The 25433-nt window shown below is 62.1% G+C and overlaps 1 protein-coding gene across 1 annotated transcript; it reads left to right on the forward strand.

The window, feature by feature from the left end:
* The first annotated feature begins 282 nt into the window (after positions 1-282).
* Positions 283-24522, forward strand: ADGRA1 (adhesion G protein-coupled receptor A1). The gene is given in 6 exon segments (XM_047072774.1): positions 283-404; positions 2184-2307; positions 8447-8568; positions 22698-22796; positions 23318-23915; positions 23917-24522. Coding segments are annotated over 6 exon segments (1599 nt in total). The 5' UTR covers positions 283-354.
* The last annotated feature ends 911 nt before the right edge of the window (positions 24523-25433 follow it).

Below are 25433 nucleotides of genomic sequence, written 5' to 3' on the forward strand. Positions count from 1 at the left end.
AACACAAAATTCTCCCGGGGGATCTCGTAAAGCAGAATCTTGATGCGCGTGAGGCGGGACATCTGCACGGCTCCATCCAGACCCTCGCGCGGGCAGGTTTGGGGAGACAGCCGCGCTCCGAGGAAGCGGGGCGCCCGTCACAAACCTCCGCTCCACTCAGGAGACGCCTCCGGCCGCTTTCAGGGGAGAGGCCAGACCCGGGGGAGCCAGGTGACTCCGCCAGGTGCACAGTTCCTCGCCACGTTGCCCACTCGTTCTGCTCTGTGCTCTATCCAGGATTTGAAAACCGTGCTCTCCCTGCCCCAGGACCCAGGGGAGTTCCTGCACCCCGTGGTGTATGCCTGCACCGCCGTCATGCTGCTCTGTCTCCTCGCCTCTGTCATCACTTACGTCGTGCACCAAAAGTAAGGCCCCACTCGGCACCAAGACTGCATGCTTCCACCTTCAAATGCAAAGCCTAAAACGAGACCCTCCCCACCCCACGTAGTGAGAAGTCCCTGGAAGGTACTTCACCGACCACCTGCCTACATGGCAGGCGTGGCCAAATCCTCCGCCGAGTTTTCAGGGACAGCCATGCCCTTCCACTCCAGGCCTCCACCAGGGCCACCTATGTTCGTATCAAAAGGGGTGAAATAGGTACTTCCTCCAATGGCCCAGGGTCAGTTCAGGTGCTCCAAGAGCCCACAGCCTTGGGAAGTTAGCATAGCTCGTGGAACCCTCACACACCTTTGCGTTGTGCCTTTTAATCTGGGGCGGGGCAGGGGGGCGTCTAGTTGTCTTTCTTCTGAGCTGGTTTCCTGGCCACCTCTGCCTGTGAGGGGAAATGACCTGGGGGTGTCTGCATCACTTGAAGATGCACTGTGAAATGTGAGGAGGGGTCTCTGCCATGGTCAGGATCAAGCCCATAATCAAAGTCATGAGCCAAGCCTAGACTGTGGGCATAACCAGTGATGAGAAGAGGCTTGGGTGTGTCCAAGGCCACAGTCATGGGGAGAGTGTTGGGCATATCCAAAGCCATGATCATGGGGAGAGGGTTGGGCATGTCCGAGGCCATGATCATGGGGAGGGGGTTGGGCATGTCCAAGGCCATGATCATGGGGAGGGGGTTGGGCATGTCCGAGGCCATGATCATGGGGAGGGGGTTGGGCATGTCCGAGGCCATGATCATGGGGAGAGGGTTGGGCATGTCCGAGGCCATGATCATGGGGAGGGGGTTGGGCATGTCCGAGGCCATGATCATGGGGAGGGGGTTGGGCATGTCCGAGGCCATGATCATGGGGAGGGGGTTGGGCATGTCCGAGGCCATGATCATGGGGAGGGGGTTGGGCATGTCCGAGGCCATGATCATGGGGAGAGGGTTGGGCATGTCCAAGGCCATGATCATGGGGAGGGGGTTGGGCATGTCCGAGGCCATGATCATGGGGAGGGGGTTGGGCATGTCCGAGGCCATGATCATGGGGAGGGGGTTGGGCATGTCCGAGGCCATGATCATGGGGAGGGGGTTGGGCATGTCTGAGGCCATGATCATGGGGAGGGGGTTGGGCATGTCCGAGGCCATGATCATGGGGAGGGGGTTGGGCATGTCCAAGGCCATGGAGAAACTGTGGCCACCATTACAGCTGTAAGAATAGGATGAGTAATCTCTGCCATGGCTGTAGCTGGGGTGAGGCCAAGTCATGGAGGTGGTCACAGCCATAGGCAAGGTCCTAGGCCACAGACTACAGGGGTCTTGCTTCCAGTCAGTCACAGTCATGCCCTCTTCTTGAGGTACCAGACATCTGCTCAGAGAGGGAAGAAGAACTCCATCCTGGGAGTCAGGAGGTGTGGCCAGGTGTGTCCCACCCTCTAGCTCTGTGACCAGACAAGGCATAGAGTCTCAGGTTTCAGTATTAGCATCTGTCCAATGACCAGGTTCAAGATTTCTCAAAACCCTCCAGTCTAGCATTCCAAGTCGATTTAACACAAAAACGTCCAATAACCACACACTGAGGGTGCCACACACACCCTGTGTGTTCCCATCCATCTGGTCCTTTGGGTGGGCTCCCCCGGCCTCTTTCGGTGACACCTTGGGGGTCTTCAGCTCGGTCCCCACGTGGACGGAGCATGGCAACTGGGGAAGAGGGCTGATCTGTGCACCTCACTCTGCGTGCTGGGTCCTGATGGGACATCTCCGTCTCCCACAGTGCCATCCGGATCAGCCGGAAAGGCCGGCACACGCTCCTCAACTTCTGCTTTCACGCGGCTCTGACCTTCACAGTGTTTGCCGGCGGCGTGAACCGCACCAAATACCCAATCCTGTGCCAGGCGGTGAGTGCCATCCACACCCTCATTTTGCTACAAAACTTAAAGTGTTTATCGCCGCTCCTACCAAAAGGGAAATGTATGATAATTGTCTTGTTTATGAAAAAACACTCGAGTATTTGTTCAGATGTGTCTCCTGGAGGGAGTAGTTCAGCATGCAGGGCACCTGTATTACAGCCTTTTTGCCACATGAGGCTGACTATTCTGCTCAGCACTGGATCGTGTCAGGTACTTTGCTTTTCGCTTGACCAGCTGGCTCCGAGGCGTCTGGTCACATGCGAACTGGACGCTTCCTGTCCGGCAAACGGTGCTGGTCCCAGGAATAGGGTCGGGAGCTTCCCGCCTCCCAGAGACTGGCCCAGAGACAGGAGCACAGAGAAGGGGCCAACTGCCACCAACCGCCACCGCCGTCCAGGTATGCTCTGGCACCAGAGCAGGTGGCTGGGGAGTCCAGCCGCAGAGGCCCCGCCCCCCACATGGAGCTCACTCCGAGAGGCTCTGCTCCCGTCTCAGGTAGAATAGGGGCTTCTGAACATCACAGCATTGAGAACAAGTCACCAAAGGGCCTTCTTTCCACTCCATGGCCTCACCTGACTTTTCCTTCAGAGGGGGGAAGCGCCCTTTGGTTCTGACAGAGCTCGGAGGGGGCCTTCCCACCAGCAGCACCTGCTTCCTCCTGCTGCTCCGTGCGGCCCTGGCCCAGGACAGGCGGCCCCACACCCAAGTCTTTCTGTAGGCTCCGCCCTCCAGAGCCTCGCTCAGACCCCTTGCTCCTGGCTCCAGCCCAGCCCAGGTGGACAGTCACCTCTATGTGGACAGTGACCTCCAGAATGAACAGCGATCTCCAGGTAGAGTTTCCTGTGATGTGGACAGTGGTCTCCAGGTGAACAGTGGCCTCCACGGGCAGGGCAACCTCTACGTGAACAATGACCTCCAAGTGGACATTAACCTCCAGGCGGATGGTGACCTGCAGGTGGACAATGACCTTTAAGCAGACAGTCTCCTCCAGGTGAACAGTGACCTCCAAGTGGACAGTGACCTCCAGGTGGACAGTGACCTCCAGGTGGCCAGTCTCCTCCAGGTGGCCAGTCTCCTCCAAGTGGACAGTGACCTCCAGGTGGACAGTGACCTCCAGGTGGCCAGTCTCCTCCAAGGGGACAGTGACCTCCAAGTGGACAGTGACCTCCAGGTGGACAGTGACCTCCAGGTGGACAGTCTCCTCCAAGTAGACAGTGACCTCCAAGTGGACAATGACCTCCAGGTGGAGAGTGACCTCCAGGTGAACAGTGACCTCCAGGTGGACAGTGACCTCCAGGTGGACAGTCTCCTCCAGGTGGACAGTGACCTCCAGGTGGACAGTCTCCTCCAAGTGGACAGTGACCTCCAAGTGGACAATGACCTCCAGGTGGAGAGTGACCTCCAGGTGAACAGTGACCTCCAAGTGGACAGTGACCTCCAGGTGAACAGTCTCCTCCAGGTGGACAGTTTCCTCTAGGTGGGCAGTGACCTCCAGGTGGACAGTCTCCTCCAAGTGGACAGTGACCTTCAGGAGGACAGTGACCTCGAAGTGGGCAGTGACCTCCAAGTGGACAGTGACCTCTAGGTGGATAGTGACCTACAGGTGAACAGTGACCTCCAGGTGAACAGTGGCCTCCAGGTGGACAGTCTCCTCCAAGTGGACAGTGACCTCCAGGTGGACAGTCTCCTCCAAGTGGACAGTGACCTCCAGGTGGACAGTCTCCAAGTGGACAGTGACCTCCAGGTGGACAGTGACCTCCAGGTTGACAGTGACTTCCAAGTGGACAGTGACCTCCAAGGGGACAGTGACCTCCAGATGGACAGTCTCCTCCAGGTGGACAGTGACCTCCAGGTGGACAGTGACCTTCAAGTGGACAGTGACCTCCAGGTGGACAGTCTGCTGCAGGTGGATAGTGACCTCCAGGTGGCCCGTCTCCTCCAAGTGGACATTGACCTCCAGGTGGGCAGTGACCTCCAGGTGGACAATGACCACCAGGTGAACAGTCTCCTCCAGGTGAACAGTCTCCTCTAAGTGGACAGTGACCTCCAAGTGGACAGTGACCTCCAGGTGGACAGTGACTTCCAGGTGGACAGTCTCCTCCAGGTGGACAGTCTCCTCCAAGGAGACAGTCTCCTCCAAGGGGACAGTGACCTCCAAGTGGACAGTGACCTACAGGTGAACAGTGACCTCCAAGTGGGCAGTGACCTCCAGGTGAACAGTGACCTCCAGGTGGACAGTCTCCTCCAAGTAGACAGTGACCTCCAAGTGGACAGCGACCTCCAGGTGGACAGTGACTTCCAGGTGGACAGTCTCCAAGTGGACAGCGACCTCCAGGTGGACAGTGACTTCCAGGTGGACAGTCTCCAAGTGGACAGTGACCTCCCGGTGGACTGTGACCTCCAGGTTGACAGTGACTTCCAAGTGGACAGTGACCTCCAAGGGGACAGTGATCTCCAGATGGACAGTCTCCTCCAGGTGGACAGTGACCTCCAGGTGAACAGTGACCTTCAAGTGGACAGTGACCTCCAGGTGGACAGTCTGCTGCAGGTGGATAGTGACCTCCAGGCGGCCCGTCTCCTCCAAGTGGACATTGACCTCCAGGTGGGCAGTGACCTCCAGGTGGACAATGACCACCAGGTGAACAGTCTCCTCCAGGTGAACAGTCTCCTCTAAGTGGACAGCGACCTCCAAGTGGACAGTGACCTCCAGTGCCCAGGCAGGAGCCAGATGGGGGCTGCCCCATGGACTGAAGAGCCATCTTACCAAGGACTCCCCTCTTCCGGTTCTGTCATTGGTGGTGTGTGTCTGCCGGGGCCACGTGGTGGGAGGGTCTCAGCCTGGCATCCACGGCGCTCATGTCCCTCCCCTTACAGCCTCTGTTGCTGTGAATCCTACAACCATTTACTGATGCTGTGGAAGCTGCTGAGGCCTAATTATCTGACACTCAGGTGCACCGGTGGCGACCTCGATGGCAGTCTGTGCACACAAAATGACCTGTCCCCTGCACAGATGGCAGGCGACTCTCCCTGGGGCGGGAGGGTGAGAGGCTGTTCAAGCAGGGGCGGCACGGGGAAGAATCGGGCTGAGCTCCGGCTCCAGGCACTGGCCACCAGACGGCACCTCGTCCCAGGGCCCAGGCAGCCTGACATCCGGCTCGGTTCCCTGCGAATCCCCGTCCAGGCCGTGCACCCCACCGGGAACCGGATTCTGCCATCCACGCTGGGGCCCCAGCAGCAAAGCCGCCAGCAGGTAACTAAAAACCGCACTGAGGGGCAGACACGCTTCCTTAAGCCTTTGGATAGGCACGGCGACAACCGCAGCACATACCCCGGGAAACCCAATCTGTGTCCTGCCTGGAGGTGCCTGCCGAAGAGCGGAGCCCGCCGAGGGCGGTGAAATGTCGCGCTCGGCCAGCGAGGGCTCTTGTGCCGGGTCCCTGGCGGCGAGGCGCCGGCTTCAGCACCCCCTCCCCCCAGGCTCCTCGGCGCCGCTGGGGAGCCCACCCCCTCCCGAAACCCGGGAACTGTGTCCATGCTCCAGCCTGGATGGGGGTTCCTGGAGGCCAGGGGCCTCGTTAGCCAGGTGGACACCCTAGGAGCGTGGCAGGTCGGGGAGCGCTCCGGGCCTGGACGGGTCCGGAGAGGCAAGGTCTGCAGAGGTGATGACGGTAGTGTGAGAAACAGTTGACTCTCCTGTGGTGGCCATCCTCAGGAACCCCGTCGGGGGAAGCCAGCCTGTGAGCTCCGGAGTAGATCCCACCCTGACCTCCGGACTATGTGTCCCCGGGAGCGGGGCCGTGATACCTTCGGTCATTCATTCGCGAATTTCGAGCAGGGCCGTGCTAACTCTGGCTGCACTGCCCAGCTTTCCGGCAGGGGAAGAGGGACAGAGAGCACCACGTGCACGAGAGAGAACAGTGACCTCTGTTCTCTGGACAGAGCTGGGGCCCAGGTGAGGGGACGGGGCTGCAACCCCAGCGAGCCCTCCAGGTGGCATTCTTGAAGTGACTCCCCCGACATTTCTCGAAGTCGGGCCTGTGCCTGGCGGACGAAGACAGAAGCGTCGCTACTGTTATGGAGGGTAACCCAGCATAGACACCCTGTCCTCTGCCCACTGGAGAGGAGGCAGGCCTGACGAGGCACAGCTGGGAGACCACAGCGTCAGAAGCCGGGACAGTTAGCTTTAATGTGGCGATTTGACTGATCACGGGGCCGACGTCATTCTGGGCGCGTCCGTGCGGTGTGGATGCGGTCAGTGCTGGAACCGGTGGGCTGGCTCAGGCAGGTGCCCTCCCCATCATGGGGCTCATCCTCTCCACCAGGGGCCTGGGGACAATGACAGAGAAAGGGGGGACTCTCTCTGTGCCTGTCCAGGCTGGGACATCGGTCTTGGCGGGAGCCACACAGTCGGGTCTCCTGGGCCTCCAGCCTGCCCACCACGAGCCACGGGTCTCAGACTTCTTAGCCTCCACATCTCCACAAGCCAATTCACGGTAAATGTGGTTTTCCTCCAGGGGGCAGCCAGGCCTGCCCCCACGCTGGCAGGGGACAAGCTGGCGACCACCCTGGCACCTGAACACGGGACGCCCCCGCCAGCCTTCCCTATCCAGGTGTGGCTCACACTTGTGCTCTGTGGCCTGAAACTTGGTCGGCTGGAGAACAGATGGTTGCTATGGCAACAAGAAGATGACCGGGCACCTCATTAAAGTCCTAAGTGACATCGTGAACACAAACGGCCGGCCGCCAGTGGCCCCACATGATGATGTGCGTCAGCGCCGGGTTGGGGCTGAGAGTGGGGCAGCCCGCCGGTCCTGGCGGCAGCCGGGTGTGCGAGCCGAGGTGGGGGGTCCTATGACCTCTCCACGTGTCCGGCCCAAAGTGGCATCTGGGAGGCGGAGGCTGCAACCCCCCGGCGGGCGAGGCTCAGAGCAGCCCATCGGGAGCGTAGCCGGCTCTTCCCACCCCCTGCTGACCCTGGGGCTTCTCTGTGGACTCGGCATCTGTTTCCAGTCACCTGCGGTGACGGCCACGCTGCTGTCCCCTCAACAGCCTGCGATCCTTCAGTTGAGGGCCAGACGGACACGCCCCTTCCTTCCTCCTGGTTCAGGTGCAGAGTGCCTGCCCCCCGGTTCCCAGGCTGGGGTGAGGTCCGGCACACGGGCACCCACAGGAGGCCCAGGCCAGGCTGTGGAAAAGGCCGCGGAAAAGGCTGCAGAAAAGGCGGCACTCACCAGGCGTGTGCAGGGAGGCCCCTGAAACCACAAACAGCTCCGGGGCGCCCACCCCACCGATGCCGTTCCCCTTGGTTATTTGAGGTTTTCTAATAAGTGAAACTTGAATTCCGGATTCAATAAATCATTATAATGCAATGTTAGCTTTATTCAGAGAATCACCTTTCCGATCACAGCTATGATTTACTTGTCATCGTGAAATGTCAGGTTCTTGCTTCGTAGGTAACCTCGTTTTCTAGAAGCAGGTGGAGACAGAGGAGCGTGATTAGCTAACACAGTAAGTGCTGGGGGAGGGGTAAAAGCTCGGCCAGCAGCTCCCACAGCAACCAGCAGCTGCGCCTGTGGGAGCAGACGTCAGCGGCTGATCCTAGAGGTGCTTTATGTCACACGCAACCCGACACCAGCCTCGTGGGGAGACCCCTGCTGCAGGGCCGCCCGCCCCTCAACTGGTGGCACCCGTGTGGGGCCCAGCCCAGAGGACGTCCTCCCTGGAGCCTTCGGGTCCCCGCGTCTGGGCCAGGCTGACCATGGGCACGTTGGCGGGCACTGTGCACGCACGGAGGGGCACCTATGGGGCCAGCCTCTCGCGGACCTCCCCGGAAGTACCGTGTGTGCGGGCCCGGGGGCCCCCGGCCCCATGTCTCCTCAGGACACAGACCTAACCAGCTCCAGAGTCCTGGAGGCCCGGGCAACTCCCTGTGAAGGGGTCATCGGCGCTGAGTGAGACCCCCACGTGCCCTCCTGCGGGGCTCATCCCCTGTCACTATCAAGCTGAATCCTGAGGACGCGAAGGGAGCAGGAGGGCTCAGACCCAGGCCTCGGGGGGCACACGGTCTCCGGGGCAGCACGCTGGGGGGCGGCCCTCGGAGGCGCTGCTGACCGGCCTCTCCCCGCAGGTGGGCATCCTGCTGCACTACTCCACCCTGGCCACCATGCTGTGGATCGGGGTGACCGCCAGGAACATCTACAAGCAAGTGACCAAGAAGGCCCCGCCCTGCCCCAGGCAGCCCCTGCTCAGGTACCGAGCACACGCGCCTGGCCACCTGGTCTATCTTCCGGGGGTCTCGGCACACCGGCTCACGGGGAAACGGGGTCCGGGGACAACCCGGTCTGCACAGGTGGCCAGGGCCGGGGTGGGTGCTGGGGACGGGGTGGGGTGCCCGGGAGGGATGTCGGGGTGCTGGGGTAGAGCTGGAGCCAGATCGGCGGCTCTGGGGGCCGATGTGTCCCCCTGGCGGCTGGGCGCGCCTCTGCGCCAGAGAGATCCGCGCCCCTGAGGCCACAGTGGAGACGGCCCTGGGTGATGGGTCAGTGCTCCGGCCTCGGCGACAGTTCACTCACGAGCCTCAGTGAGCCAGGGTACCTGCTCGTTAGCTGGGAGAGACCCAGGTGGCCCGGTCGCCGACCCCAAGGTGACCCCGTGGCCTGGGCCTTTCAAGGCTGGTGGCAGATGGGTCTGGAGAGGGGCCCCTGCTCCAGCCAGTGGACTGTTACTTGGACAAGCTGGGAAGGTTCAGGGTGGACAGGCGGTCCCTGTGAGGGGCAGCGGATGTCTCTGGGAGGTTGTGGCCTGGTCCCGGGGCCATGGACACCCAGCCCCTCGGGCTGAGCTCTGTCTGGGTCCAAATTTGAAGGGCCACCTGGGAGTACCTCTGTGCGCCTAAAAACCGTCAGAAGAACGCATTTTGAGGCAGATAAAACAATGCCTCATCGTTTAATAAGCAAGGTGACCTCCCCCAGAGGTTTTCCGACACCGTCTGATTTTCGGAAGCTAGCAGACCCCTGACCACGCAGCTGGTGCTTCTGCTGCGGGCAGGGGCCAGAAGGCAAGACTTCAGGGCCTCGTTTCTCCTGCCGGGGAGGCCCCAGGTCCCCAGGGTTTAAAAATCACTCTCAAAATGAATTTCCTGGCCTATAATTGATTGAAACGCTGCCTGGCTTTTTGAAGAAGGAGATGGAGGCCACGGAGCATTCTGGCACTTGTCTCTCTGACAGCCTCAGAACGCGTGTGACTGAGCCAGACTCCCAGGGGCTTCCAGGAGCAACAGGTCTGTGGCTCATGGGCCTGTGCTCCATGGGCCGTGGGCTCCAGGGGCCTGGGGTCTTGTGGCGCTATGGGCTGGGTGGGCCTGTTCTCTGTGGGCTGTGGACTCAGGGAACTGGGGTTGTGGGGGTCTGTGGGCTCGGGGGGCCTGAGGCTGGAGACACATGGGTTCCATGGGCCATGAGCTCGAGGGTCTCAGAGCACCCGGGTCTAGAGGGGTCTGGGCTCAGTGGCTATGCACTGAACTGGCCATGTCACAGAGACAGATAACTCTGAGATACTTACTCCTTTTGTTGTTGCCTAGAAACCGCCAGCACCTCTCCCCCACGTCCCCTTCTTTGGTGCAAAAAGCTGGACACTGGGGGGCAGGGGGACATGGCGATGTGATCCCAACAGCTCCCTAGGGGACTGACCTCTGTCAGGTTCAGACTCAGGAGGGTGGAGACATTGACTCTGGGCTCTGCAGAGGGCCCGCCCTCCCCTGCTGCCTTTTCGGGCCACGCCTGGCCTGGGGCTTGTGGTGGGGACCCCAGAAGCTGGGGGCCAAAGTCTTTTCCTCCCAGAGGCCCCTCGACTTGCCATCCACGCTCACCCTGCAGGCCCAACACCAGCCGGGGCCATTCTTACCAGCGATGGCTTTTCCTGCTGGCCCCCAGGAGGCATCCTTTTATCTGGCCCCTGACCCCACGCCCAGCGCTGCAAAGTAGCCTGTGTGTGCCCACGTCAGCACAAATGTAGTTCTGGAGTCTTCTGGGGAGGGAAGGGCGCGCGGGCAGCGACCAGAGCTGGTGCTGCGGTCTGCAGACGGGGGCCCCTGTGTCCTCCCTCTGACGTTTTCCGATGAGAAGTAAAAAGAAAATAGTTGTGGGTTCAAACCTTCTGTGTGAACTCAGAGCACACAGCTTTTTGAGAAACAAGGGGCCGATTGTCTAATTTCTTATGTTGGCCCCGTGGCCAGTCGGCCACGGGGATGCCACCAAGGGGTCTGCCGCAGGGGAGTCCGTCCGTGGGGCCTGAGAGCCCGCGCTGGGGTCTGCCCGCTTGCTCCACAGGCCCCTCTGCTCAGCCTTGGGGAAAACCAAGCCCATTTGGAGATCTCAAGGAAACCACAGCCACATACAATTTTACAGGACTCGGGAGTGGAAGACATCTCAGGCCAGATTCTCCTTCCTGCCTGAGCCCCGGGGGTGATCCCCACTCAGCAGAGGGGACAGTCCCCGCTGAGGCCCCCGCCCCGGGGGTCAGGCTCACCGCCCTCCCGCTAGGGCCGGTTCCAGGGGCAGAGAGCACAGATGGATCTGGTTCAAGATCGGTCTGGCTGCTCGGGGGCCCCCCGCACACGAATATTTGGATCGGTTCCGCACACACGGCCACTGGAGTTTTGATGGAAGCTGCCTGGCGTGGAAAGGCATGGCGCGTGAACATTCACAGCATCCACGCGGTAACACAGGACATCTGTCCCTCCATTGGGGTCCGCGTGATTTCTGTTGCAACATCTCTGGCTCTCGGCGCACGCGTCTCGGGCCGCCTGCGGAGGACTTTTCCCTAAGCATTGTCTTCGTGCTGTTGTGAATGGGATTGTCTCCTTAATGTTCTCTTGGGGTTGATTCTAGCTCACGAGTAGAAACGCAGCCGGATATCGTGCGGTCTTCCGTCCCGGGGGTTTGCTGAATGTGTCCAGGAGCTTTCCCGTGGATCCCGTCGCGTCACGTCTGTACGACTGCGACCCGGGCGCTCCGGGACTGCTTCCTGCTTCCTGTCCAGTTCTGGTGGCCTTTACTTCTTTTCTGGCCTAATTGCTCGGGCCAGGACTGCCACACAATTCTAGTCCTCTCTCTCTCTTAGTCTGTCTGTTAGACATTTCTGCCGATGAGTCCGGACATGCTGCAGGGTTTTTCACTCATTTTAAGTATCGTCTGATTTTCCGGATTGTTTTTTCTTTTTCTTTTCCTTTTCTTTTTTTGGCCATAAAAGTGTGCTCTTTAATTTCCATATATGGTTAGGTTTTGGGGTGGGGGTCCCCTCGACACCTGTGCACTTCAGTGGCAGGCTGAGGGAAGGAGATTCCAGCTCGACCAAGGTGGCTGGCGGCCTCAGGGGGAGGTCCCCATCACAGTGACAGGAGCACACAGCCCCTCGTTCCTACCCTCATCCCTGCCCCGGGGCGCAGGTGCGGTGGGGCAGCCTCGAGGGGTAGGTTACACTGCTCGGCCTGCTGGCTGAACCCCCGAGGCCAGGTTGGCCGTGTGGGCTTTCTCCGCGTGGGGCTGGGGGGCACTGTGGGGCTGCGGCCCAGTGGGTACTTCCATCTCTGGGGAGCACCTTGGCTGAGGCCGTGGCCGGCCCCAGGCATCACCCACCAGAGCGCTGGCCCTTCTGGTATGTCCCCACAGGTGTGGCTGTCCACTAAGTGTGAGTCCCATCCCTGTCCCTCAGTGCTGCCTCCGTGCCTCTTGCCAAATGTCACTGCCTGGAACCAAGGGGTAAATCTTCTCACTAGAAGTATTGTCCCATGGCCTCGGAGGTGCGGCTCGGGGATAGGACAGACTCAGAGCCTCAGCTTGGGGTGCAAGGTCCCAGCCCCAGGGTCTGGCTTTCCCACGCAGGAGGGCAAGACCAGTGCTAGGCAGTGCGTGTTGAGAAGCGATGGCCTTGAGGAGAGGGGATGCGAGGGACAACGGGAGGTGAGAGGGGTCAGCCCCAAGAGGCCAGCTACTCTGTGGGGTCAGGGCTGGGTGTCAGACAGATTCCAGGAGCCCACCTGACGTCTCCATGTGTCCCCCCGGAACTAACCCCACCCCACGTCCCCTGTGTGTCCTCAAGAGCTAACCCCCACCTGATGTCCCCCGTGTGTCCCCAGGAACTAACCCCCACCTAATGTCCCCCGTGTGTCCCCAGGAACTAGCCCCCACCCCATGTCCCCTGTGTGTCCCCCGTCCCACCATTCGTGTCAGAGAGCTATCACTGCCCCTGATGGTCCTTGTCCCCCGACCCAGATCAGGTGGTCCCCAGTCCCTGACTCTGCCCCAGTCTGTCTCCAGCCCGCCCCCCAGCCCAGTCTACGGACCCGGCTGCCGCGGGCAGACTGCGCTGCATGTGTCCCAGACATGCCCGCCGGCCCCTGCTCACGTCCGAGCACGTGGTAAGAGAAGGCAGACGGGCCCAGAAACACTGAGACAAGAACAATGCTGCGTGTTCTCTGCGCCAGCCTTCTCCACAGAGAACAGGACTCATGAACGGCTCCCAAGTCCGCGAGGTCGCACCGCGCTGAGGGCTCCAGGCCAAACCACCGCGGGCCGTTCGTCACTGCCTTGGATCCCTTTAACTGCAACTCAGATGTCTTCTCTTCCCGCGTCTGCGCTTTTCCAGCCGGCCTCACGACCTCACCACCATGGTCGCCAGTACAGACAATTTAAGGACCACAGCCCCCCACTTCCCGCACAGCGGCTCTGCGGGAGCAGCGTCAGCCCTGAGCACGCTGGAGCGTGGCGGGGAGAGCAGTGCACGCCCTGGGCAGCAGTGCTGTGCTGGCCGCAGCCGTGGCGCCCCCAACGGCGCTACTCAGCCCCCTTCAGCAAGGTCTCTCAGGAGACAGACCTTCTCAAGGCTTCCACACCTTCTGTTAGGTCTCCATCCGTGCTGGCTGCCTTGACACAATGCCACCGACTGGAGGCTTATAAACAGCAGAAATGTGTCTCACAGTCTGGAGGCTGGACGCCTGGGGTCGGGGGCCAGCACGCTCGGTTCCAGTGGGAGCAGACTTCCTGCTTCACAGGCAGAAGGGGCAGGGGGCTGTCTGGGGTCTGACCTTGTCCATGAGGGCTCCGCTCTCACAGCGCACCCACCTCCCAGGCCATCACCTGGGGGTGGGGCTTTGCTGTGTGGGCCTGGGGACGCACCCGTCCAGCCCCTCGCAGCTGGCCGGGGGAGGTGTCTCCTAATGAAGCCGGCCTCCCTGCTGTGATTTTCGAGATCCTCAGGGCCAGTTCCCAATTTAGCTGCCTGTGATTATGCCCTAATTCTGCAGCCTCTCCTGGCCTTTCTGAAACAGTGCACCAAGGTAGGTCACTATTATTTAAAGCCTGCCGGTAGTGTTTCTACCTGAAGAAAGCTGCACTAAAACCCAGGCCCTCACGCTCTAGACGCCGCGAGCCCTGTGGTGAAAGGCGCTAGCTGGCCCGTTCACCCAACATGCAGCTGGTGCCGAACGGGACCGCCCAGCCCGGTGGGGGGATGGTCCCGGGGCTGCCTCTGCAGGAGCCCCTTCCGCGACGGCAGTGTGTATGCTGAGAGACGGCACAGATCGGCACTTGCTCTCGGCTTCTCCGCCCCTTTGGCGCGGCCGCGGGAGCCCCCAGGAAGCCCATGCAGGGCCCAGGTGGGAGGCTGTCCTGCACGGGGGCAGGCGCTCCAAGGCCATCGGCGAACCGAGCCGGACCCACCCCGGCTGATGCCCGTGGCCTCCGGTGACCCCACGATGCCACACCGGGGGGCAGAGGTCCTGCTTCACGGGCCGAGCTTCGGAAGTCAGGACCGCTTCTCAGGCAGAAGTGGCCACGCGCCCCCGGGGCTGGCACCACCAGGGCGAGTCCCGGCAGGCGGCACTGTGGTGTTTCTACGCGGAATCTTGGAGCGTCCCGGCCTCACTCTACATGGCAGGGCGCATTTCTGGATGGGACCCAGGCAGAGTCGTGTGCACACACGTCGTGCCCTGTGCTCGGCACAGACATCGCTCTGGGTCTCTGCGTGAGCCCCGGGGTCTCGTCAACAGCCCCCCTCCAGGCACCAAACCCATGTGGCTGTCGCCGCCACTCGCCCTCGGCCGGCGCAAGCCGTGGGTGACTGTGCCGCGCATCTCCAAGCGCACGGTGGCTTTACCAGCAGCACGCTCAGACAAGTGTGTAAGTGCTCTGTGGTCTCCTCCGAAACCATCGATCTGGTGGCACGGAGCGCTAACCGGACCCGGAGATGGGCGTCTCTCAGATGGATCCTGGGTCGGGGCGGCGCCTGGGGCCGCGTCCCGCAGCCCCCACACCTGCCCACGGCATATGCGTGGTCCTCGAGCTCACCTGGGCTGCGTCTCCTCGTGCCCGAGCGTGGCCTGGACGAACTCTCCCGGCACATCGAGGGTGCTCTCCTCCCTGAGTGCCGCAGGGCGGCCCCAGGGCCAGGCAGTCCTGGGGGACGCTCTTCGGGAGAGGAGGTGCCTCTCGTGGGGGTGGTTTAGTCGGGTCCAGAAGGCCCAAGTGGTCAGCCCCCGGAGGGGTCCTGGGCCTCTTTCTGTGACTGAGCGAGGCCGCACCAGCCTGCGGGCGGGGGACCACGCTCCCGTGCCCCTCCCGCCCCTTCGCCTCCCTGGCCTGCGTGAACGTCCCCTCGGGCAGGGTCCACCTGGTGGTCGGCGGCAGGCTATGGGACGCACTCCAGAAGAGAGAGAAGCGTCCAAGGGCTCGGAGTCTGCAGAAGCCGGGCCCCAACTCTGGACTCAGCCGGATGCCTGGGCCCTTTGGGCTCCGTCCCAGCAGGGCCTGTGGGATGTACTCAGCGCTCAGCCTCCTCCATGAAGACTTGTTGCACGTCCAGGGAGGAAACGCACTAAAAGCCGCCAAGGAAAGGCACTGAGGGGCGTGCAGGGAAGACGCCCGGAAGAGAGGCCACGAGGGTGTAACGGCCGCCAAGCCGAGCACCAAAGGGCTCCTCGCGTCCGGGGGCGTCCGAGCGGGCTCCCAGGGCCTCGGGCTCCCCCCCTGGGCCGCCTCCCCAAGGCTGCAGCCCACCCCCCGCCCATCCATCCCCCAACCCGTTCCCACAGCTGCCTGTCTCCTCCTTCGGAACCCAGGAGGGCCTGGCAGCCAGGACCCCACCAAGAATCCCAAATATTCTCCTGTCCCTGCAACTCACCTGCAGGCTGGTGACTGTCACGCCCAATGGCAGTGCCTCTGGCTGTGCTGGGGCGGGTGGGGGGAGAAGCTCTCAAGTACGGCTGGCCAGTGGACAGAACTGTCCAGGAGGGCGACGTGGGCTCACTGCCCCCGTCCGGCTGTTGGGACCCCGTCACGTGTCCCCTGCTGGCTCTGAACTCGGGGGCTGGGGGCTGCGGGGAAACTGTCTGCTGTGCCTGGTCTCTCCTTGGCCCCCGAGACGCCGTCCGGCATCGCTCACAGGTGGAGGCAGGTGCCCGGGTTCTCAGGTCAGGTTTTCCCGCAGCTCCGGAGGCTGCGAGGCTCGCTGGACGCACACGCGCACGGAGGGAGCCCTCAAACGGCCCGTTTATAGCATCAAGGCCGGCTCAGCAGGGCTGGTGGCGGGAAAGCTCACGTCTGGCAAAGCATCGCTGACAACAGATGCTGGTGTGTGGCGGGATGTGTGGCACCGGAGACACATCCTCCTGGGCCCTCACAAAGAGGGACACCGCCACGGAGGCCCTGCTCCACAGCGTCCACGGCTGCCCGTCCTCTGAGAGGCAGACAGACACCTGTGGACAGCGACCCTGTGGACCCTGTGGACCCTGTGGACCCCTGGACCCCCAGCACAGGCACCACCCCGGGGAGCCGGCCGCAGATCAGCGCGGCCCCCGTGCCCCCTGCCCCCTGCCCCAGGTGGCTGGGCCCGGGGCCACCACTGACAAGCGCTGCTTTGGTGGCAGAGAGGGAGTGAGCCACGGATGGGATGGCGGAAGGGGTCCGACTGTGCCGCACCACACCTGCTGACCTCGGCCGACCCTGACACGGGCTTCCGGATCATTCTCTGGTCTCTACCTCCAGAACTCCCGGGTTTGCCCTTTCATTAAAAGCCGGTGCCCACTGCCTGGACTTCTGCCGTGTCCCGGGAGCTGGTTCGTTCCTGCTTCAGCCCTGGTTCCCGTCGGCCGCAGGCGAGTCAGGTGCCCACGTGGGAGCCACGCTCGCTCTGCCCGGGCCACGGCTCCGGGAGACCCCTGCTCCTTTCTGGAGTGTTTGTCTTGTTTTAGTAGAACATTTACACCAAAAAATGCCAAAAACGTGCGTGCGAGCTTACGAAACTTGTCACGTGCCTTCAGGGGAAGAAACGGAAGCTTCCCCTGCCAGACGCCTCCAGGGTTGCGCCCACTTGCAGCCCACACCCCCGTCCTGGCTCTTGACCTCTGTCTCTTTCTATGGCTTCCCCAGCCAAGTGTGAGTCCTCAAACTCCAGTTTTGTCTGCAGGGACTCTGAGCTGTGTATATACAGGGACTCGCTCGCTTTATGTTGTTTCTACCTGGTTCTTCCACTGCACCGTCCACGTGACGTCCACGTTGCCGTCTCGCCGACTGAGCTGGGCTCGGGCCCAGGGCTCAGCTCAGCCGCCCCTTCCTGCAGCGCGGACGCCCCCGCTGGCCCTGAGATCTCGCCCGCACAGGCTCCCCCGCTGCCCGCCTGCCCTCGACTCACTCTGTCCCCTGCCCCAGCTGTGACCTGCTCCCTGTGGGCACTGGGCTTTCTCCCCGTGCACTGCCTGTTCTAGCCCCTTTCTCATTTTCCGTCGGGCCGTCTGTCTTTTCTCGGTGAATTAGAGGAGTTCCTTGTATGCGCCTCCCATGAGCCTGTGGCCGCGTGTGTCACAAATGGCTTTTCCCGCTCACAGCAGCTAGAAGCGTGTTTGCGCTTCAACGAGCCTGATCCTCCCCAACCCACCTTCGCATCCAGCTCTGTAATTCGCCCTCCCGATCCACGTGGTGCGGTGGTGACATCAGAGCAGAGTGTGGCTGGGAACCTACATGGCAAGGTGGTGACATCAGAGCTGTGTGTGTGGCAGTGGTGACATTGGAGAGGTGTGTGTGGCTGGGGACTGTACTCTCACTCTGCTCCTGATGTGACTTAAAACAGCACACTATTTCATTACCGTCCTGGTGGTCAGAACCGGTGTCCTGGGCCGCGTCCAGGTGAGGGCAGGTGGCTCCTCTGAGGCTCCAGGGGACACACGTGGTCTTGCCTCTTCTGGAGGTGCCACGCTCGTCGGGGCCTTCCTCTGACTCACAGCCAGCCATGCAGCGTCCTCCCTCCTGTCTGACCTCGACCTCCCTTTACGAGGACCTCTGTGATGATGTCAGGCCACCCGGGTCACCCGGACCATCCCTGTCCCTGTATCTGTCCCTAACCCTAACCCTAATCCCTTCACAGTGCAGGCGGCACAACCCCGTTCTGGGGGCCAACGTTAGCCCGCGGCAGGGACAGACTTCACATACCTGGACGTGCACATCGTGTGCCCCACTCCACTGACCCCGCGTGACGCTTCACCCTGGGCCGAGTGTCCTTGGTTCGGGCCACCACTGGGCTCCCCGATCTGCCCTTCAGTGGGACACTGTCCCCGTGCTTCTGGGGAAGCCCAGGCCAGTCGGGCAAGGGCCCCCCTCCACCCTCCTCCCCAGGTGCCTGCATCCCTGGGCCCTGTGCGTGTCCGAGGGCCTCTCAGGGTCCAGCGTGGTGCCTCGGAGTGGCAGCTGGGGTCCCACGGAGGGTCAGCTTCACCCTTCTTTCTAAAAACGTCCCCCTAGAGGAAGAGACAGGTCTGGTCCCTGGGAGCCACATGAACTCCCAGAATCCCAGCTGACTTGCCCTGTGTGGTCCATGTGGGGACACAGAGAGCAGAGACGTGGCTGGTCTTAAACGTGCCAGTGTCTCCTGGGGTCACATCAGGGGACGTCCTACAGTGAACAGGGGTTTCAGTGCCACCAGAGCTGGCCGGTCAGCGACAATGCCGGACGGGACGCCCAAGACTGGGCTTCACGCCGTATGGGGCGGGTGTGGCTGGAGGGCACTGGTGACCAGGCCCAAAGGGTCCCCGGCCACCGGGCGAGCTGAGGCTGGTACGGGGCAGCCCACCTCGGGGACGGCCAGGGCCCCGCACGTGTCCCGCATGCCCACGCCGCCAGCTGCCCACAGCCGCGGTGAGAACGGCCATCCCAGGTGGGGCACCCGAGGGGCCACCGGCACCCTCTGCCCACACAGCCGGTCCGGCACCAGGAGCCCAGCTCCCCGGCGGTCCTGTGGGCTGGCGACTTGGGGCTGGAGCCGCTCGGGCAGAGGCAGGGAGAGCCCCAGCCGAGGACGAGGCGCCCGCTGGCCTGAGGGGCCCGGCCGGAGGCAGTGGGGGCTGTATCACCCTGCAGGATGTGTGAGCCAGGAGGGCTTGGAGGACGCAGTCCCCCTGAGCCAGGGGCCCCCTAGGAATGGTCTGTGGCCACTGGAGCTGGACAGGAGTCGAGGGGGCCACACTGGCCTGGGGGGACCACAGGGGGCTGTCCAAGGCAAGCCACCCACATGGGTGCAGCTTAGCAATGCGGCCCCTTTGTCTTCCCAGGACACAGAGCGACCCGCTGGGGGCTGCTACTGCCGCTGGAGCAGGGCCAGCGCCACGCTGCTCCCGTCTCGGCGCTCCCACGTCACCTCACGCACTTCCTCGTGCATTAAAGGGGACCTCCTGGCCGGAACCCCAGGATCTGTGTCTCCGTGGAGGGTGGAGGCACGGCTCGGGGGATGGTGACTTTCTGCAGGTTCCAAGGGGCCCTCGAGCCTGGTCAGCCCTGGGAGCAGAGCTGCCGCAGCCAGGCGTGGCAGGCGGGGTCACATGACGTCACGCGTCCCAGCCGGCCGTGGACGCAGCCCAGGCCGGTGCCTTTCTCCGTGCTATATATAGGCTCTGGACCCCAGGCCAGGTCCCCAGGCACACGCTCACCAGCGGCATTTTCCTCCAGCCATTGAAAGCAGTGGGGACATTTCCCTCGCAGCTCTGCCGAGCTTGGCTCACTGCCCCGCCTTTTGTGCCGTGCCGGACCTCACGGGGTATCTCCGCCTCCCCCCGTGTCGCTTGGGCCCCCGGGCCGGCTGCTTGCAGGCCCGGGAGAGGCACTCGGAGCCCCTGCCTTACGTGCCGCTCGGCAGACCCAGGAGACTCCGTCCGGGCCGAGCTTGCTGAGATTTTTCATGATGAACGTGTATTAAATTCTGTCAGGTGTTGCTACTGCATCTACGAGCCAATCGTATGTCCCTACTGTGCTCCACGACCAACCACGTCGATTTTATGAAGAGCACGCTTTGCATTTCTGCGATAAACTTACTTGAGATATTTTATCCTGTGCATAAAGTCCTCGATTCCATTTGCTGATACACTGTTAGAGGGGCTTGTGTCTGTTCAGGGGGACACTGAGGGCAATTCACTCTTTTCTCATGCATCTGTCTGGTTTTCCTACCGGCTTCTGCTGCCCTGTAAACTGAGTCAGGAGGTGACCCTTCTTTATTTTCTGGAAAAGCCTGTAGAAGATGGATCGGTGTCATCTCTTCCTTAGACGCGTGACCATACGCACTGCTGACGCTCGAGGGGCCTGGAATCTCCTCTGCTAGACGTTTGTGAATGTTGGAGCCAACCAGTTTACCCGATACGGAGTATTCTGATTTCCTAATTCTTGTTTCGATCTGGCTGATTTGTATTTTTTTCGAGGAATTTGGCCACTTCATCTAAGCTGCTGAAGTAATGGCCACGGCTGTTTACAAATCGCCGTCCCCGCCCCACGGGAGTCTGGTTCTCTGTGGCCCCGCTTCCTGTCAGCCCGGGCAGGCGGGCACGGGGTTGTCGATTGTCTGCGGAGATCGACGCTTGGCTTGCTGTTTTTCACCATTGCTTGCTGTCTGCTCTCCTCCATGTCGTCTCCTTCATTCTGGTGACTCAGTTTACCCTGCCCTCTTCCTTTTCTGCCTCGTCGAGTGGAGTCCTGGGCAGTGAATGTCAGGCCTCCCTGTTTTTCCCACAGAAGCATCCGCTACTATGAATGTTCCTCTGAGCCCTGCATGCCAAAAATACACTGTTTCCTTTCTCATCGTGTTCAAGACGTTTTCCAGATTCCCTCATGACGTCTTTTTAGACCCGTGAGTTATTTAGAAGTGTGTGGTTTCACCTCCAGGTGTCTGTGGTTTCCCTAGTTTCCTCACCGCCATTAATTGTTAATAGGACTTCATGGAAGTCAGGCCACATGCTCTGATCAGATGATCACAACCCTCTTAACCTGATCGAGGTTTGTTTCGCGGTGCACGCGTCATCCGCCACGGCGAGCAGACCGCGGGTACGGGGCACGAACGAGCGTCGTCGGTCACCGGCTGTGATGGTCCAGGGAGAGCGTCTGTGGGGAAGTGATTCATATCATTGTTCAAATCTTCTATTTCTCTACCGACTTCTCGCCTAGCTGCCCCGGCAACTGCTAAGAGAGGGGAGTTTAAATCGCCAACCGTGATTTTGGAGTTGTCTGTCTTTCCCTTTACTTGTGTCCCTCTTGGCCTCCCATATTTTGAATCTTTTCTTGGGCCGCACACGTGTCGTTCGCAGTGTCTTCCCGTGAGCCACGCTGACATCGCCATAACACGGGCCTCTTCAACTCTTCCCCTTGAAGCCCTTCTTCCCTGGTATCAGGGTGGCTGCCACAGCCTTCCTGGGCCCCCGTCTCCACCAACGTCCAGAGGCTCAGCAACTCCGCACGGAAGGTGCTCCCGCCACGGACAGGGCGGTCTCAGCATGCCGTGGCACACCTGCCCGGCCCACCTCTGCGTGAGCTGGGGCGTTCCGTCCCGGAACGCTGGGCGGAGTCAGGTCTCCATTCCACCACCTATCTTCTGCTTTTCCTTCTTTTTTTTTCCTTCTCTTCCTCTTTTCCTGTCCCATTTTCTTCTTTCGGATTATTTTTTTTAATGTTTTACATTTCATTTTAATTTGTCTATTAACTTTTCCCTATCAATGTTTCGGATTGCCGCGGGGATTGATGTGCACCAGCTCTCCGCACTGCCTTTGGTCTGACAGGTGTACGCGTCCATGTGAAAGGGATACAGAGATCCCGCCCGTGAGGCTGTGCCCCCCGCCATCTCGGTGCTAAAGACACGGCATCTGCTACTCGACATGGATTATCAATTCCCCTAGGCAGTATTAGAATCTTTCTTTTTTTTTTTTTTTTTTTTAATTTTTTTTTTTCAACGTTTATTTATTTTTGGGACAGAGAGAGACAGAGCATGAACGGGGGAGGGGCAGAGAGAGAGGGAGACACAGAATCGGAAACAGGCTCCAGGCTCCGAGCCATCAGCCCAGAGCCTGATGCGGGGCTCGAACTCCCGGACCGCGAGATCGTGACCTGGCTGAAGTCGGACGCTTAACCGACTGCGCCACCCAGGCGCCCCTAGAATCTTTCTTTAAGCAATCATAGATTTTTTTTAATCAAGAAGAAGGAAGATCTTTTCTATTTGCCCCAACATTTAGCATTTCTGGTGTCCTCCATTCTTTTGAGTTTCCATCTGGTGTAATAGCCCTTTAGCCTGAAGGACGTCACTCAGCATTTCTTGAAGGTCAGCTGGCAACAAATTCGCTCAGTTTTATTTTTGTCAGAAAATGTCCGTATTTGTCCTCGTTCTGAAGGACGTGTTCTCTGCATAGAGAACTCCGGGAGGCACAGAGTCCCCAGGTCACCCTGCTCCCACCCACAGTCCTGGGACCTAGGTCATTCCCCTCATCCAGGAGGGTGGCGCCCGCTCTCTGTGGTCACCATGAGCTGGTGCCTTTGTCACCGTGGCCCCCATGGTGCACTCGGTGGCCAGGTGCTCGTGGACCGTGTGCTTGGCCGCTCCTCAAGTTCCCAGGAGCCAGCTCACTGCACCGGGCACTAGACGGCCCTCAGACAGAGCCACTGGCTGAGGCCCCGCTGGCAAAAAGGCCAGGCCAGGCCCAGAATGGGGGTCAACTTCCATCCAGATGGGTCCCTGACCTGAGGGGAGTGGGGGTCACAGGTCGGAACTCCCCCCCAAGGAACTGAGAAGCCAGGCTGCCAGGCAGTGCACAAAGATGTGAGTGGGGGAGGGACAGGGGAAGGGGAAGGGACAGGAGGAGGGGAGATGCTGGGAGGGGAGGAGGAGGAGGGAGGAGGGAGAGGAGGAAGGGGGAGGAGAGAAAGAGGGAGATGAAGGAGGGAGGAGGAGGAGCGAGGCCGGCTCTGGTGGGGGTTCCCCTGTTGGGTGGGTGTTTGTCAAGGACATGGGGCCCCTCCTTTTCGGGAGGAGAGCTAGGACAACAAGGTCGTCCTTGGGGGGCTCAGGCGGTTTCTCTCCTCTTGTAGGTTCTACCTCATCAGCGGAGGGGTGCCCTTCATCATCTGCGGGGTCACGGCCGCCACGAACATCAGGAACTATGGGACAGAGGATGAGGACGGGCCCTAGTGAGTATCTCCCCGTCAGTGGAGGACGCCCCAACCCCCCCGCACCCCCCGAAGCCCGGAGCACCACGCTGTGGGGGGTGCCCAGCAGGACCACCGCCCGCCCCCCACATGTCCCCCCCGCCCGCCAGCAGACCCCTCCCGGACACTGAGGGCCACATCTCCGGGGCCAGCTCAGAGCGTGGACAGGTCAGGCGCAGCACCCGGCACTCGGGCCCTTCCGGTCGTGCCCCCAGAAGGTCGGCCCTGCTCCCTTGGGGCTCCGGCAGTGGGTCCGAGGCCTTCCGGGGCAGGGAGAGAAGGCGTCACCGAAGAGAGGTGGGCGCGGGCCCCCCACAACCCCGACTGCAGGCGGTCTGGGTGCCAGCAGGGTGGCGGGCACGGCCGAGTCTGCGTCCCTGCCGTGCCAGAGGCCTCACGCGCTGCAGAGAAAGCCTCCCCGTGAGCTCTGGGAGGCAGGGACCGCGGGGCCGCCGGGCACTTGGCCCCAACGCCACGGCTCACTGAGCCCTCTCCTCCCGCAGCTGCTGGATGGCCTGGGAGCCCAGCCTGGGCGCATTCTACGGGCCGGCGGCCTTCATCGCGCTGGTCACCTGCGTGTACTTCCTGGGCACCTACGTCCAGCTGCGGCGCCACCCAGAGCGCAGGTACGAGCTCAGGCCGCGGGCGGAGGAGCAGCGGCGACTGGCAATGCGCGAGGCCGGCCACAGCCCCGGGGCTCCGCCCGGCACGCCGCCCGCCTGCGACGCCCTGGCCGCCTCGCTGCTGCAGAACGAGCACTCACTCAAGGCCCAGCTGCGGGCCGCCGCCTTCACGCTGTTCCTGTTCACGGCCACCTGGGCCTTCGGGGCGCTGGCCGTGTCCCAGGGCCACTTCCTGGACATGATCTTCAGCTGCCTGTACGGCGCCTTCTGCGTGACGCTGGGGCTCTTCGTGCTCATCCACCACTGTGCCAAGAGAGACGACGTGTGGCAGTGCTGGTGGGCCTGCCGCCCCTCCCGCGGCATCGCCACGCTCGGCGCCCGCCCCACGCTCGACACCAACGGGGACGCGCTGGGACCCGTGGCCTGCCGGCGGGACTCGCCGCGTCCGGGCCGACCGCGGGGCTTTGGCCCCCCCCCCCGCCGGCCACTGCAAAATGACCAACCTGCAGGCGGCCCGGGGCCACGTCAGCTGCCTGTCACCGGCCACGCCGTGCTGCGCCAAGATGCACGGTGAGCGGCCGACGGAGGACGCGGCCCACGTCCACGTGCACGAGGAGGACCCCTTCGGGCACGACCCGCACCTGCACGGCTGCCTCCAGGGCGGAACTAAGCCCCCCTACTTCGGCCGCCACCCGGGGGCCGCAACGCAGGAGTGCGCCTACCACGTCCCGTCCAGCCCGGACGGCAGCCCCCTCAGCTCGCGCACGGACAGCGCCCCCAGCTCGCTGGAGGGCCCGGTGGGGGCACACGCGCTGGCCTGCTGCGCCCAGGGCGACCCCTTCCCCCTGGTCAGCCAGCCCGAGGGCAGCGACACGGCGCTCTACGGCTGCCCGCGGAGGCCAGCCAGGGCGGTGGCCCACGGCCCGGCCCACTTCGAGATGCTCCGGAGGACGCAGTCCCTGCCCTTCGGCGGGCCCGGCCAGAACGGGCTGCTCCAGGGAGACATGTGTGAAGTCCTGTCCTTCAGCGCGGACGGCACGGGCAACATCCGGACAGGGCCGTGGAAGAACGAGACCACCGTGTAGCGGCCCCTGGCGGACCAGCAGGGTCCCGCCACGTGAGGCCGGCGGGGCGTCGCCCCCCACCGCCCCCTTCTCTGCGAAGGACCCACGCGGGAAGACGCCGTGGGCCACCTTCGCGTCCACCGGCCCTGAGGTCAGACGGGCCGTCCGTGTCTCAGTCACTGGCTTTCCGACCCCCGTGCCCAGTGTCCGGGCCGGCCCGGGAACAGAGCAGGGGTTCCGTCAGGGGAATCACCCCCGGCGCCTGGCGTGTGCCCCATCTGCCCCACCGGCCTGGCCACGGCAGAAGACGTGCCACCCACGTCTTCCAGTGGCCGGTGTGTGTTTCGTCGAGCTTTGTTCCAAGGCGTAGGTGGGCCTGCTACTGCCCGGTACGGGGTGCTCTGGACCTGGGCCGTCGCCACCAGCCTCTCCTCCAGCCGCCGTCTGAGGCAGAAGGCCACGTCGGCGCCTCTGCTCAGCACCTGTCCTACCTGCGGCCCCCACAGGCCCGAGAGCGTCACGGACGCCGGGGCTTGTCACCATAATCTGGGAGCGTGTGGGAACCGGGGCGGGGGGGGGCTGCCACTGTTCTCCAGGGCGCCAGCTGGGGCCTTCGAGGGGCCCCGTGCCTTCCGAAACGCCCCAGTGTCCTTCAGCAGACTCGACCGTCAAAGCCAGCCACTGTTGGGACCGTACCCCGCCCCAACGAGGGCATTTGGGGCCATAACGTTCCCTGCCCCGAAAAGAAGGGGCTGGCATTTCCATGAGCACCTGGGCACAAGCCCGGACTCAGTTTTGGTGAGCCTTGTGTGCAGTAAGGGGCCCGTCCCCCGGGCAAGGGAACATTCTGAGGAACACGTGTGTGAGATTGTGCACGGCCTTTCTGCGGCACACATACGCGCACGTGTGCACACGCACGTACACGCATACCA

This window comes from Lynx rufus, unplaced genomic scaffold, assembly GCF_022079265.1.
Source record: "Lynx rufus isolate CCGP_SWC_20201006 ecotype Redwood Valley unplaced genomic scaffold, mLynRuf1.p SCAF_11, whole genome shotgun sequence".
NCBI classification, from domain to species: domain Eukaryota; kingdom Metazoa; phylum Chordata; class Mammalia; order Carnivora; family Felidae; genus Lynx; species Lynx rufus.